Raw genomic sequence first — 16,863 nt, 5'->3', positions numbered from 1 at the left:
GGAATTGAAAATTACTACTCTACCAATTGACATGTCACAGGAAGAATACTAGCTGCTGAGCTGGCAAGCAACCATGCAAATCAAACCCAAAATGTGGTTCTGTCTATGTATAGGAGTCTGAAGAGGGCAAAAAAAGGCTGTAACACTGTCCTTCCAGGCAGAGAACTTGCTATACATGCTTTTAAGACTCTGCTTTCATACCAATCTCTCAATCAAAGTTTCATGCGGATTGATCTCTTGTGCAGCAGACTCAATAAATGCAGAAAATCCAAATATGTTTGCTTTTACAACCAGAGAAAAATTTAAAGAGAGATGCAAGTAAATTAACAAAACAAGATAAGCATTCTTCAAAATACTTAAAAAATTTAACAGGAGAAACACAGATAGTATTCACAAAGAAGCCACCATCTCACTTCTCCATTTTCAAGGGGACAACAGAATGTTCACATTGGCTAATAGAAACTCAGAAAAGAAAGATATACACTCCTTACTGCACAGATCCCCTTTAAAAATTGCAAAGGACTTTGCTTTTATTTTTATATTTGCAGTCAACGCTGAGCTCAGTGTAAAATAATCAAATATTGATTTTAATGAAGTCATTTACATTACTTCCAAGAGCTAATATGGATGAGATTGACAGAAGCTCTTTCTCTTTTAGGACCCTAAACTTAGGAGATCCTACAGTGCCATGGAGGGATGAACTCAAGCAATGTGGACCCCTTGAATTCTAGAAACTTAGTTGTCTTCCTCCCATCAGTGGAAAAATGAAAATTAAAACACCAATCCCAAGGGGTAGTAAACTCTATTGCAAACAAGTTTCCAAGAAGAAAACTGATGACTTTCAAAGCTATTAAATGACAGTGCCATCTGACCTTGATGGATATCTAATTACACCCATTCTTTTACATAACCACAATTGCTTTAATGAGCATCTTTCCACTTTCTTTACTGTGTTATAAGGTCCCTATGCTTCACTCAGGATTTCCCTTCCAAAACTGACAGAAATCCCAATACTTTCTAAAATAGAACGCGATTATTGGACATCCCTGTTTTTAAAAGACCATTTTTATACACTGCAGTGTTTATAGTCTAAAGTGTCCAAAATAGTGTATCTAGTATGGTACCAGGCAAAAAAAGTAACAGTAACACTGTCACAGAAAATGACCTCTTCTAAATTCCAGTTAGACAGACTTTCTCCTAAAGAGAATACAAATAAGTGTGTGCAAATCTAGCAGATATAATTACGCAATCAACAATTATGTGGTGAAATGGACTGGAAAAATAAAATTAAAACAATAAATGTTAATTTGTATTTGCTAACCATGGAAGATGTGGCTGGTGCTCTGCAAGGCGCAAAATCCCTTAAAAAAAAAAGAGGCTTTTAAAAATTCAAGGAATTATATGAGGAAGTCACATATAGGAAAGTTTATCTATATGGCATTCATTTGGATTATAAAACAGCTACAATGAAAATTCAAGGCTGTGTACACATGCTTATTGCTCTGGCTTAAAAGGGCCACCAGAATATATTTGGAATGCACAGTTTGGAGGCAAGAATCAAATTATGGCTGCATTTTCCTATGATACGAGGCCACACATTTTCCAAACTGCAATCTTGTGGCAGGAAGAGTATTTGAGTCATGTGTGCTTGCATGACTCACAAAATACATATGAAGGAGAGATCTGAAAGAAAGAAGGGGAAAGGCCCTGTATCCCTAACTGGGAGATTACTCCTTTAGCAGGATGTGGTTTCAAACAGGAGGGCAGTAAGACAATGAACCCAGCATCGCTAAAAGAATCAGAGAGAAAGGAGGAACTACAAGAATCTGCACTGGACATAGGCAGGAAAGCTCCCAAGGCTTGGAGAAGAGCATATAAAGAAAATTCCAGTAAAGCATTAGAACTGATAGAGTACCACATAAAATTTTAGATATGCTTTCCAAATGACTAACTTAAGACAGAGTAGTGCCTTAAACCCAGAAAAGACTTATTGATAAGCTAGAAAGGGCAATGGACTTGGAAAGGCAACACATGTTCCTGCTTCTTGAATAATTTCAAACTTCACTGCAGTTAATTAAGCATATGCAAATGCCACTTACTCAAATCTCAGTTCAATATAGCAACCCCCATTTTTAAACAAAGAATGGATATCAGCCTGACCCTACAGCAGATCTGCCCAAATATGCAGTACGCTTGAAGGGTTACCAAAATACATTTTTCTTCCTTAATCCTCAGCTTCTCCTCCAGGAGGTGATCAATATCAACTCCTTTCACTCTTCTATTACCACATTTCTTTTGGTTTTTTTCAGCTCAGTATTGTCAACATGCAAAAATAACAGCAGCGTTTGTTACACTCTGCTTCTAAAGGGATGTCCATAAGGAATGAGAACCATATGAGCAGTACTCTTAATAACTGTGTCCTCTGCTGATGGTATTTCCTTTTCAACTTCAGAAAGATTTCCTGTCACCTTTGACTTACACTTTGTGCCTGTTTAAAAGTACAGTTATGTTGCAGGCATAGCTCCAGAATATTTATCTACACTAATACCTAAATATCTGGCTGGATAATTTTAATAAATTCAGATGCATGGGTCCTACCAGATAATTTTTCCTCATGAAAAGTTCCACAAGATTACCAGATCCCAAGAGCAAGAAGAAGCAGAAATAAATCTACAACTCATTACACAACATAATGAAAAAGCTCAAGTAAGGCTCTAGCTTCATGCCATAAGAATTTGAGAAGGAGACTTTTAGAATTTGGATGGGTTCAGTGTCTCTTTAAACCAGCTGCAGGAACATTACTGACAGGTGGTAAGGTGCAGCACAGGGAAAAAACTAAGAGGTCTGTGAACCTTCAGTTGAAGTGTCTCCTCTCAAATCCCAAGGTCTACAGCACCTTATTGTCTCAAGCTGTTCTGCAGTTAAAGCTCACAATTAGGCTCTTTCTCTGCACTCTGCCAACAACTTGCAGTAAAGAAGAAATTACTAGTAGAGAAAAAATAAAAAGAAAACAATAAAAAAGCTCAGAGAAATAAATTCAGCTCAGAGAAATAAATTCAGCTCTGGTATATGGAAGCACAGCTCCATGAGCTGCCAGAGGAAGGATGTGCAGCCCTTTCAACCAGCATTGAGCCTGACAATTCTGCTCTTCTACTAGCACACAAAGTCCATTCACAAAGCTACAGATCAAACAATAGTTTCAGAGCAGATTCAATTAATCCCTTTAGGTGTTTGAAGCCCAACACTGCTGAAATTTCCCCTGAAACACAACACAGAAGCCAGTACCAGGGGCTGCTCTGCTCTCCTCTACAGAGCACAGGTCTGAAGCACCTCAGACTGGGTGTCCAGAACAGTTAACAGATCCAGCAGAACAAAGAATCATTATGCAAGCTGAAGTGACTTTAGGAGATTAAGACAGTCTATGTCCTTCTGTCTTAAAGCATGTGAAGTTTAGATCAAGTTGCCACGGGTTTGTCCTATACAGGATCTTCAATAAAGAAAATATCACTACTTCTCTGAAAAAACGGCTTTAATGTCTGACCATCATTATGGTGAAGAACCTTTTCCCTGGAATCTGCTTGGGTTTTATCATGGTCTATTACTCGTGCCTTTCACCTCTCATCTTTACCACTATGCACCTCGAGAAGAATTTGGCTTCATCCATCTTTTCTACACCCTCCCATTAGGCAGCTGTAGAGAGCTCATAAAAAAAAAGATTATATAAAGTTAATTATATCTAACTAGCAACTGCCTACAGCTCACCAACAGGAAAACTCCTGCCTTTCAAGGGCCTTGGAGACGTGGAATCCACAGCATTACTCTCTCCTCCAGAAAGTTGTCCATATCCTCACCTTCAGAAGATTAGCAAGTAGAAATGGTTTGTTTAAGACATAGCCAGGCAAGATGGAAGAGTGAGCTTTGAAATTTTTTTGCAAGATTTTGGAGCGGAAGCCTCACTCTGGAAGTGAAACACACAAATTCAAATTCTCCTGCTTGTTCACACTCAGGTCTGGACCATAGTCCTTTAGCAGTGGGGAAAGCAACTGCCCACTAGCAGTTTCTGAGAGTAATCTCCAATGCTCTTGTTCTACCCAAGAACTGAACAAGAAATATATTAAGAGGGAACAGGGCTCAAGATCAACAGCAGCAAGGGGAAAGCAGCTCCTGCACTGGTCCTGCTCTTCATTTTGTGACTCTCATGTACAGGAGGCAGAAAGAACAAATGTACATCACAAAAATGCAACTTAGTGCAGAGATGGCTGAGCTGCTGGAGAGCTGAGCCAGTGAATATAGATAGAATGGCACAATGTGGCAAGGACTTCACCAGCTTCACAGAGGAACTGTGGGAACAGGGAGTTAGCATAGCAGGATATCAAAAGAAATAAGCCTTGCCAAGTGGGCCAATATGGCTAGACTGTGTCTGTGTGTAAGTGAAAATCCAAGCACTGCTGTGCCCTATGTTTTTCCCCATTTAATCTCTACTTGCCTTAGCACTGCTGTCTCTATGCTCCATTTTACACCACACACATTTCTGGGAACAAAAAGTAAGCCTACACTTGTGAAGAGACCAACATGTTTAAATATGCACTGGACTTCCTCTGAGATTACCTACCAGATCAAACTGTGTGAACAACTCAAGTCACAGAAATGCTTCAACTCCAAAAAGATATTGGTGTGATCTCAGCACTGGGCTGCTTAACCCTGTCAATACTGAAGGAGATCCTGTCATGCAGAGCTGCAGCTTGACATGATCAGGAAACTTTAAAGCTGTAACAGTGATGCACCCAGGAATGAGGAGAGTTAGAGGCACAGAACTTTGAATTTGGAAGGCAGCTACTGCTTCAAGTGTACAAGTTGTTTTGTGACCTGGAAGCAAAATACCAGGCTTCAGCCGATTTTTGTAGTGTTATCCTTGATGTACACACTTGAAAGAAACAAGGATGAAGCAAACAAACCAGAAAACTGGTAGAGGTATGTGTGCATGTCCTGAAAAGGACCAGGTATCATGTCCTCTACTCTTACATGTATCAATTTCTCTGTATGGACTTTTAACTGGTGTATCACAGTATTTCATTTTATGCAAAATTCAAGTTGTCTTTTCAAATCGTATATACACAGATCACATTGATTTGCAAGCTATGATGATCATGCCTTATATATGTGAGTGTGGAGTCCAAAATCTTCAAATCAAGATGTGATTGGTGCTAAACACCCCAGTGCTAAACACCAAGGAAGTACCTGTCCTGAGAAACTAACTAGGCTATTCGTCTCTAGCTAAGGGCCTGAGCTATAAAGCTTTCAATCTTCTCAGGAAAAGAGTGTTTGGGACCCTGATAAAACATACATATATATATATATATATATATATATATATATATATATATATATATATATATATATATATATATATATATATATATATATATATATATATATATATATATATATGTATGTATGTATGTATGTATGTATGTATTGATTCCTGCAGCATGATCTGCATTCCATGATGTGTTAGTTACTTTCCATGCATGTGTAGCATGAGGCAGTTCACAGCCCCATGGGTTGAAAATAAAAGCATTAATTTTATGCAGACTTTGGAATTTATTACTACCATAAAAGACGAAGAAACTTTAATACTGTGAAAAGCAAGTCATCACATGTTGCCTCCCAACCCTATCATATATATCTGAAAAACCCAGTGGCCCATGGTCCTCTTAGGGAAAAGAGCTTTTCACTCATAGCTGAAACCTGAAGATAAAGCCATTATGTAGGAAGATTGGAATAATGATGCAAAGTTAATACTCAGACTTAAGTAGTTCCAGACACATTTTCCCTATTTGGCAGGAAACTTGTTTTGTAATACACAGAGTCCTTCTAATATAACAGCATAGCAACTGCAACTTAGAACAGAACAAGTCAGTTAGTGGACTGTTAGGACAATTTTGCTGTGTAACACCATTTAGACGCATGTATTTAAAAAACAGGTGGATAATCCAAATGTTCAGTTACTAGGACACTAACAGTTATGTCCATAGCAATTTTGTTTCTGTTCTTTAAACAAATCATCACTTGCAAGCACTAATGTTAAAACCAGAAAGCCACTCTAGTACACAGTGGCTATAAATGCCAAATCAATTTTCAGCAGATAATAAAGTCCATGTTTTACAATCAGCAATACACTGTTTTACTACCCAAAATGTAAGCTAATAATATATAGCTCTGCTAAATGGAAAATGCAGATATGCTGTTAAGAAATGGGCTGGCTGTGAGATGATGGATCATTTCTGCCGGGACCTTCTTAAAGCTATGTGCAAATGTTTTGAAAATATCACATGATGTGGCCATGTGTTAAAAATTACAGCCAGTTAAGTTCTCTGCTAAGAAAAATATGTGGGCAATTTATGAAATGCACTCCAGGATGGAGATATCTTAAGTAAAACCAGATTTTGAAAACAAACCCTTTTTTTTTTTGAAACATGAACTTAAAAAAAAATAGTTGCAGCCACATCTGGAGAGCAGAAGTAAAGAAAGGGTGGTCTGACCTAATACCAGGCCATCTTCTGAAAGAGCAGCATTATTTCTGGGCTACAATGACTGTGATCACTGATTGTCCTTTTAAGGAAACCATGCTGAATAATGCCATGGGCAATAATAAAGCATTTTGTAGGCCAACATCTGTTCTTTGAAAGTACTATAAAATGACTGATAGATTTGTAATGTTTCATAAATAAAGTCCGGAATAAACAGTACCAAAAACAAAAAAAAAGAAACCAACAACCACATTCACAGTAATCAGAGAAACTGGTGTACGGTATTAGATTTGAACGCTGTTCCCCCAGGAACAATTACTTAGAGATAAACGCTTCCTAGAGTTCGCTCCACAGAATGACAAAATGGTTAACTTGGTTACGGCAAGCTGCATGTTAACGGGATTATCTTTCTAGAGACTTTTCTGAGAGTTGCAGCAGTGCCTTCACAGCAGTCTGAATGGCTTTTACAGCACTTCATTAGCCAGCCCCGCTGCTGTTGCTTTGCCCTGACAGGAGTGCGAGGAGGTGAGTACCCAGTCACAATTATAACAGTGCAAGCAATTCGTCTTTTAAGGGCAATTTTAGTTTGTTTAATTGTTATCACCACACATAAACCAGAACCCGTCTTTATTATTTCCTGTTCTTTCCCCAAAAGAAGGACCTCAGATGTCAGAATCACTAAAGGGATGGTTCTGAAATCAAGACTTCACACATACACAAAAGGCACTGACATAATATCAGATTACATAAAAATACACATCCTTTTAATCTCCTGTACATAATGTGCTTACTTTTAAAATACAAAATCTGCCCCAGATGGCTAATAATGCCCATTTGAAAAAACACAACACCACAATATTAAAGGGCTAAAATATGCTGTGAACAGATTGAGAGGCAGTTCATCCTAGAGGAGAGTAAAAAAGTGCAGATGGGTGTCAAAAATAGCCAAGTGTCAGATCTGTTCAAGTATCTCCATTCTGGCACATGCTCCCAGTCACAGCTGTCAGTGTATTCTCTGTATCCAAGTGCAAGGTTTTCTAACACTCAGAGCTGACATTAAAACACACTTCATGCTTGCTACTGCTTTAAGAGAATGCTGCAAATAAAAGATTTATTTAATGGTAAAGCTTAATGAGTATTGATAAGGGTATACATATTTGAGTGTGGCACATGCCATTTTGATTAAAGATGCATGAAATTTTAACCAGCAGGTAGATTAAGTAATTTAAATGCCAAAGGCTTAATAGGTTTTCAAAAATGTCCACTCTAGGCATTCCAACAGTTTGCCAATAACACCGAATAATGCACACAAGGATCAACACTGATAAGATTGTGTCATTTCAGTACACCTAAATATCTTGATAAAACACAGGAAGAGTAAACCACAGGAGAAGATGAGTTTCATACAAACATAAGGAAAACATCAGTGGATGAAAATTATGCACAATGCACAGTTTTCCTAATTAATGAATTACCATGGTATTTCTAATGAAGAGCACATTCCCAGGAATGCAATGCATGCAAATCAAATTTGATGTTTAAAGGGTTAAATTGACCTTTCATAGTCCTCAGTTGTTATCTATGCAAATTAATTTGCCCATATTTCAACCATATAAATCCTCTTAACCTTGTGCTTTGAGCAAACAGAGCCCACTTTCTTGTTACAATCACAGGATCAGCAAACATACCAGCAGTAGGGTATGACCGTATACAAAAATCCTAAAAGGAAAACATTCTTCCAACAACTGGCAATACCTACATGCAACTGTGGCTGCAGTAAACTGGCAGATACTGTTTCAAAACACCATCTGCGAGGTGTACAGACTCTCTGTGATCAAGCATAGCCTCTTCTGCCTGTCCTACCCAAATAATCCACAAGAACCAGCCAGCTGTAGGATCTCTAGCCCCGTCTTTTTTTTTTATCCAGAACACAAGCTGTTATAATCAGGCACATGGCTTTCTCCAGTCATTACCAAAGGGAGAAAAAAACACAAACAAAACACACCAAATTCAATCTACTCAGTCGTGGTCAAGCATCTCATAAAACCCATAAGACAAATCACTCTGCATAGAAGCATTTTTATTGGCAATAGCACTTATCAATAAGACAAGTGATCGTAAGATCCAAGGATAATATTTTCCTGAGGAAACCGACCTATTATAACTCCCAGCTCCACAGCAATTCCTCTAATTCAGCAGATTTTTTTATTGTTTTATTTTGAATCAACATATTTTGGTGATTTGCCTGGTGACAGTGAAGGTCTACAATTTAGGACAAGGCTGGAATAATCTGTTTTATAAATCTCCCTCACTTCTCCAACATAAACAGCTTTTCACAGAGATAATTTCAGCTGATGGGTAAACGCTGTGAATGATCTCCGACGATCAAATGTTTGCAGATTCAAGGTGCAGCTGACAGTCATGAAAGCCAGCCCGAAGCTGTATTTCCCTTAGCTAAAAATGATCCCCCGTGCAGAGACCTGCACCCACAAAGCTGGTGACTTTCTGCTATTTCTATCCCTTTTCATTGAAACATCCAGTCCTGCTGTAAGTATCATCTTTAGCAGTTCACTTGCACAAATTCCCCTCCCCCAAACACATACACAACAGAATTAGCATCCGCGATCGCTCCGTACCCGTATCAGCTTGCAAATCACCCTCTATATTAAAAGAGAAAAGAAAAAAAGAGAGGGAAAATGTACTATCAAAAAAACGATTAGCGTTTCCTCATTTAGAACCGAAAGAGCTGCAATAATTTCGACTCACCAGGCATCCTTGGATAAAATATACCACACTGTAAATGGCTCTCTCCTAAAAGCAAGCTTATTTAGGGCTCAGTGCCTCCTGTTCTGGAATGAACAGAGAGAAGCGAGGAAGGCCATCAGAACTGGCTGTGGCAGCGTAGCTGGAGGCAGGATGCTGGGCGCGTGCGTTTGCCAGGCAAAGACAGATGGAGAGCTGACACTCTGTATTGCACTTGGAGCAGAAATGTGAATGATGACAGGAGCACATGTGGCCTTGAACCCAGCCCTGTCTCTTCAGGCAGAACAATGACAGGGATGTGTGTGCAAATTATCACAACCCCGGCTCCCCTCAGCTGACTCCTTTTACTCTACCTTTCACACCAAGTTCCAGATGACCAAAGAATAGAAACTAAAATGCAGAGTGATAAGCCAAACACTGAATTATTCATTTTTTCCTTAAAAGTTAACCCTTTCCTTCACTGACAACAATTAAAGAAAAAGAATCACTTTGAATCAGCTCTCCTCCAAAGGTGGGGGAAAAAATTCTTTATTTTAACTGCCATAATTTTGCACTTTGTAAGACTACGTCTGTTTATTTAGCTGGAAATTCAAAACGTGCACAAGAATATACAAGAGAATTCTGCCCCCCCCCCCTCCCCTCACACACACACTTCTGTCATTATTGTTCTCCTTTACTATAGGGAATGGAGTATCAAAATCACTCGCTCTCTCAGATCCACAGTAGTATGTGTAAAATAGACCACACTTAGAAAGCAGACCACTTACATTTTACTATGGTGCTTTTAACCCCCTGGGATTCTTCCATTGATATGTTCCAAACATTTGCAGCTTACTCTCCTTTACCTTGCATAGTGATCCATGGGGGATGAAAACAAAATCTTCCCTGTAAAGCTTTTTCAAAAGCTAAACAATCATGTCCTCCCAATTTCTGATTTTGTGAACCCCTTAAATGTTTATCCTTCACATGAATAAGGTATGCCTGGCTAGGTTCAATTCACTCTTCCCTATTAAGCTTTAATGGACACCATGATACATAAAACTACAAGTCTTTGTTATAGTGCTTTATCTAAAGCTGGCTATTTTCTTCTCAGCAGTCCCTCTTTAGTCCTTTGTAAAACATCTTTGCCTCTTAGAAGAAGCATACGCTTGACTCGCATGCCTTCTGTAGCACACAGCTTTGCACAAAATTCTAGGCACAAGAAAAAATACCATCCTTTTTAAAACTCTCCTCCCATTCAGCACTTGCAAAGTGCTTTAGTAACGAGCCATTTCTCCAGCAACTAACATGTAGGTCCTGGTTCTGACTTTACCTTTGCATTATTCAAACCTTTATGGAAAGGCAACAATTCTCAGTCAGATCTTCTCAGTGTAAGGTCTGTCCTTGTGTACATATTTATGCACCCCCCTGATTTTGCATTATGCCATCTTCTGCCTCTATTAGGAAGAAACAGCTCTGCTTTTAGGCCTTCCTCTTCCTTCCTCTAGCTACCACAGAGCCTGATAAAGATCTGTTTAGGAAAAGGACACACATGCAAAATTAAGCAGAAAATAACAGTCCGTCCTAATGTCCAGACTGAACTCAGGAATATTTCTCACTTAAAGAAAATGAATCATTTAATTTACTGATATTTCTATGATATCTTTTTAACACAATCTAAGTGGCACCCTTAGGTTTCATTTAAATAGGAGAGAAATTCCAAACACAGAACTGGCAAATCCAAGACTATCAAGAAAAGAAGCTCCCCTGCCCCAATAACAATCCCCTGGGCTGTTAGCCTAGCACAAACAACCTAATGTGTCTACTACTTGAGGCAGGTCTTTTCTTCATCTTCATCAGACATCTATCGTAATGAAGTTCTTTATAATGGATTTTTGAGTGTCAGAGAATCCAAGAGAAACATGAAAACCAAAACATGAAAACATTTTTCTGACCACTTTCATGAAAGGGAGAAAAGCAGAGGGGCAAAGGGAGAGAAGCAAGGGAAATGGAGACAAGTGAAGTCTGCTCCAACAAGGCCTTGAAAGACTTTACTGTCCTTTTGGTTTTATTACTTGACGCACTATTTAAAACCAGTCAGTTAGTATTGTATTTGCTACGTTGTTTTTCTTTTGTAATGCTGTACTCTACATGAAAGGAAAAACATTTTCACAGTTGGAAATGCAACCTTTCATCAACATAGATGCAGCCTGAATCAGCTTCAGAGTAGAAAGTAACGTGTCAACGCTATGACGCATTTTAATAAAACCGAACAATATTCACTCTTTAAAAGAAGGTCTTAATATCAGTACATTGTAAATCCACAGACCACGGCTCACGAAATTGAACTTCCATATGCTGCATGATTATGCATCTTTTTTCTGTGTGTAAAAAGCCTTTTTAAGCTGTTATCTGAGTACAGTAATTGCCACTTAAATTGATCCACGTCAACAAAACGTGGATCCCTGGAGATTCTCACCTAGAAGTCTGCTCATGGAAGGGGCTAACAGAATGCCTGTGCATCTGAGACTACTTCAGCATTTTCTTAAGCAGCCAGCTGCATGAATAGTTTTCCCCTCTCATTATTTAATACACTGAGGCAGGCTGCAACCCATTTGGCAGTCCTCCCTGAAGAAGTATCTGTGGAAATTTATTTGCTTTCCCCACCCCCATTTCTAATGCAGTCACCTAAAGCTTGCCCTGGAAGTTTTTGCACCACGTCTAAAATTTTAGCAGGCCAAGCAAAAGGGGACGGCCCATTCTGTAAAATGGTTTTATTCTCCACCAAGAAAAGAAAGACACTGGTTTTAACACAGAACAGTTCTGCTGCATCACAAGAGTCAGAGTATTGCCAAAATTAATGGGATATAAAAAAAATGAAAAACCCACAAGACAATCTAGGCCCAGTTTCTTTATGGTGCACATTACATTACACCATCCTGGGTGGGCACCAGCTCCTTCTTTGTCCATCACTCAAAATGCTTTACAAAATAATTTTAGATCTTCCTTTAGGAGTCCTTAGTTTGAAAATGGGTAGAGGAGGCAAACCAGTCTCCACAGTCTTGTATTCGAAGGGGATGTATAAAGATTTTTATGCAGAGGATGATATAAGATAGCCAAGACATGGATCTGATGGAAAAGGGAAATTCCTAATGGCCATCATGTAAAAGTACAGAGATTGCCTTTTGTGCAAACCCAGCTTAATAACAGGGACTGGAAGTCCACTGAAACACATCTGTAGTTAATGAAAGCTCTCTTAACAGTGAAGGAAGAATTTAACTCAAAGCTTTTCTGTAGGACTTCTCAACTTCCCGCTCTACTTATAGCAGACTGTTGTGATACATTGTGACTTCACACAGTGGGTATTAAGTGAGTTAATTCAAAGGAGCTGAAACCTCATTGATCCTAATTGAAAGCAATACACCCAACCAAATAGTTTTCTACCCCATCTGCTCTGGCCTGCCACCAGCTATTCAATACAAGAGAATTAATAGTTTCAGATATTCTAACAGACCCAATAAAAGCACTCATTTAAGCAGGACTGCATTAACAAAGTGAAAAACCAAGGGCAAAATGGGTTCAAATGGAGCATTTTACTCCTAGTTGGCTTTAACAAAGCTGAATAATGCTTATTCTGACTTTTTATGTGCAAGACTTGATAAACTGAATGAGAAGGCACTCAATGATCAGTCAACGAGCATTGATGAATGGTCATTAGGACCCCCCCAATCTCAGGGAAGGCCATTCCACAAAGTGGCACACCAGCTTGAAAGGGCGGACTCACTAATGTCCAGATTTCCCCGCTTGCTTGTTCCACTTTCACTTTCAGACCACTGGCCACCAAATGAGGCTGACATATTGGAAAATAATCTTTTATGGGCGAGTGGTAAATAAAAATGGAGGCATTAGCTGGGCTTTCAAATTCAAATCTACTAGTTTTGTCAGCCCCAAAACGTTTTGATTTTCCACCCAGCTGGAAGCTATTAGTGTTTTCTTAAGGCATCCCACTGACAGGGCAAACCCACCTAATGTGTGAGCTGTGGAGCTGATGCAGGGGACAGGGGACAACCACTTCTGGATGCTTTCTTAACTTTGTTCAGTTGACTGTCCAACCACAGTACAGTAAAGGCAACACCTTCAGGAGAAGCTCAGTAATTTCTTGCTGCACAAGTATCTCTGATTGCCTGGTGCCACAGCAGCCCACCTAAGCCTGTAATGGGACCCTCAGTGCAACTTTTTCCATTACACTGTACCTAGCCTCCCTTGGTTTTACTGCACTACCACAAAAGGCTAAATCTACCCAAGAAAGGCACTTCTCTATAAACTTCCAATTCTTTCCTTGGAAGTGGAATTTAAATATTCCAATAAGATATGTGCTTATCTGTTAACAGCAGCTCTTTATGCACGCAACACAAAACATTTGCCAGATAACACTAAACATTTCCCTAAGCATTTCCTTATTGGCAAGGCTTTCTGGACTTCTGAAAAAAGACAAATGAGACATTTAAAACATACACTGCTCTGTGAAATATAGACTAATTGAGATTACCTACACAAATCAGACACTGAGCAGTTGAAAGGTAGTCACCAAGGTGGTAAGAAAATATTCTTCATTTTCTAAGACAAATTGTTCATGATGTTACCTCGAGTACTGGATTAAACTCATTGGAATTGAGAAAGTATTCATGTTTTTTCAGTTAAGAAAACTTGTATGTTATATCCATATTTCAATAATACTCCAAAGAGTATTTTAAATCATCTGCTAAGAAAAGGCAGCCTTGACAGTGCATTAGACTTAACAACCTAGACTGCCTACTGCTTTTTGATCAAAAAAAAAACCCAAAAATTAATTTTTGTTGAACACACAGAAATTCCAGTGACATTTTGGGTGCATTTCAGGTTTTAAAACAATGAAAAGATACATTTTGACCTAACATGAAAGAATAGTTCTGTGAAAAATTAACTGACTCACAGTAGGAGAGACAACATTCAGGCCTTAAAGAATGCATGCTCTTTTGCTCTCTATATATGTTTTGGTAAAACACTCACATGGACAAACTCACATATAAATGTACCTGTCTTGGGATCTATTTCTTTCACTAGATTTAAGCTAAACAAGTTTTGCCTCACTTTTTTATTAAATACTATATTTTCCAAAATGTGGGTAAAGTAAATTAGAATTGACTGCTAATTTCTATCATCATTTGACTTCAAAGAAAATTACCACACCATCTGTGCATAGACACCACTCATGCACTTTAGAAAATTTGATATTGATTTGAAAATATTTCTGAAAGAAAATACCAATGATGCTGTCTCACTAACAGAGAAAAAACACATTCAGTGTGACCTGGAGAAGCCTGGAAGAGAATATCTGCTCCTGCTGAACTATAGCCATATTTTAAGACATAAAAAGAAGGGGAAAGGGGGAGGGCATGCAGGAGGGGGGCAGTGAAGGAAATAAGTGTTTCAAGCTATCAGCTGCTTTTTGACTTGAAGCTCAGGGTGTTTGTTCACTTAACATGGGTAGGGAAACTCCTCCTGCTGTAGTATATTAACCCAAGTTTTGACTTTAATCGATGTCTTTTCAATGTATAGGATCTTCATAATAAAGATAATGTAGAGCATATTTGTGTGAAAGCGTATCTACCACTAGCCATAAATTTGAGCCTTGCATTTTTCTCTGTAACATGTCAATATTTGTGACACTAACTAAACATACTTTATTCATTTGACAAGAATTGTTACATTATATTGAAAACTTTTGTTTCAATGTCACCACCTCCCAGTTTTGACTGATGGCGAGTTAGTTTTGTTAAAATGCACGGGGTGATAGCGTATGCTCCAGTGAACTTTCCCTCCTCTCAGCACCAGAGACAAAAACCTGCAGCTCTGCTCTGTGCTGGCAGCCATCTGGCCAGCTTTCTCTCAATGCCTGCCCCACACCACACTGCAGGCAAAATTTCAGGGCTCTAGAGCTCTGTGGAGCTATTCATGACATACCAATTTCACATTTTCTGCTTGTATGCTTGCAACAATAAATGCTAATGAGGACTATGAATGACATTTTTAAAGACAATAAAAAGGTCTCCAAATCCCTTGCATATGGAGACACTATTTTCTGAACTTCACCTTCTGTTAGGGAGCCATTACACTCTAAAGGAAAAAAATAACCTAAGGAGAACAATGAGATGATCAAAGCATAACCGAGTCCTTAAGAATTCCAAAGAAAACAATGTTTGCAAAGCTAGCTTAATGACAGACAGATTTTATGCTGATGTACAGCACTAACACTTAAGCATAGTAACTCTCTTTTTCAATAACACTGCTACTTCTGATCGAGGGGCTCAGAACTGGGGGTGGGGGGGGAGGGGGAACTCATAGCAAATCCTCCCTTTCACTGATCACATATAACTCTACAAGCCACAGACTTGGACTCAGCAATTACTAATCTCTAGATGAGTCCAAGAATACTCTAAATAAGCCCCAGAATAAACTGTAATTACTAATGGATTTGGAATGCTACGCTTTCATAGAGATCTCTGTGCTGACAAAGTGTGGCCAAGACAAATATCAATTTATACTTTCCACAAATCTGCCTATTGCAATGCCATAGCTAAGAGAAAGAAATGAGAAAAGGGAAAAGAGAAAAAAAGAAGAGAAAGAAAAGAAAAGAAAAGAAAAGAAAAGAAAAGAAAGAAAGAAAGAAAGAAAGAAAGAAAGAAAGAAAGAAAGAAAGAAAGAAAGAAAGAAAGAAAGAAAGAAAGAAAGAAAGAAAAGAATGAAAGAAAGAAAAGAACGAATGAAAGAAAGAATGAAAGAATGAAAGAAAGAATGAAAGAAAGAAGTTGCCTTTACTCTGAGAAATGTCTTTAATATAAAAGACAACTTCCCATTAAGATTAAAAACACTTCCAGGAAAATCCACCAGGTGGAGCAAATACACAGCATTACAAAACATTTATTTATGCTCATACTGCCATTTTTAACAAGGTGAAAATGGTTTATATGCAAATATTCTTACCTATTGACCTCCCTTCTTCACCCTTTTGTCATATATTGATCAACTTGTATTTATTTACTACATTTATAATAGTACAAAAAAACTTTCTTCAAAGGGGCCTTCAAACAAAGCTATTGTTCCTGATGAGCTCAATATGAATTTGCAAACCACAACGGTCATCAGAAATATAGGGGAAATTAAAGTATTGTATTATTCAACATATATATTTTTTTCCAACAATATAAGGGCATGGTTGTGCTAGTAAAACACACTGACAAGTATTCAGAAAATAAAGCTTAGTCTTACATCAGTTAGCAAAATCTTTGCACCGGCCTCCACTGTAATGGGCTGGAAGCCTGGCCGTTCTGCATTCCTGGTTATGTTTTTATACACACAGTAGTGCCCATAACATCACAGCACTGCCATTGGACAGCATGTTGCTGTTTACTACTCATGCTTTATTTTAGTATGACATCTGTCAACTACTGAGTAACTTCAAGAGGGCAAGTGAATGAGGACTGTAAATACATATTTCAGCATATCTAGGACAGCTAAGTATTATTTCTCCATTTAAATTATTTGCTTTCCA

General features: G+C 38.4%; 1 protein-coding gene across 5 annotated transcripts in view; it reads right to left on the bottom strand.

Moving 5' to 3' along the window:
* The window catches only part of RUNX1T1 (RUNX1 partner transcriptional co-repressor 1), a 114,843-nt gene that overhangs the window by 70,306 nt on the left and 27,674 nt on the right, over positions 1 to 16,863 (bottom strand). Inside the window, exon 1 of one of the 5 annotated variants that reach the window (XM_066565486.1) lies at positions 9,297 to 9,446. The exons of the other annotated variants lie outside the window; for them this stretch is intronic. Coding sequence (XP_066421583.1) covers positions 9,297 to 9,303 — 7 coding nt within the window. The 5' untranslated portion in view covers positions 9,304 to 9,446. Of the gene's footprint in view, positions 1 to 9,296; positions 9,447 to 16,863 lie in introns of those variants that run through there. 5 annotated transcript variants of the gene reach the window in all.

The sequence above is a fragment of the Molothrus aeneus genome, chromosome 1 (assembly GCF_037042795.1).
Source record: "Molothrus aeneus isolate 106 chromosome 1, BPBGC_Maene_1.0, whole genome shotgun sequence".
Classification (NCBI taxonomy): Eukaryota; Metazoa; Chordata; class Aves; order Passeriformes; family Icteridae; genus Molothrus; species Molothrus aeneus.
This window is presented reverse-complemented; position numbering and strand designations above follow the sequence as displayed.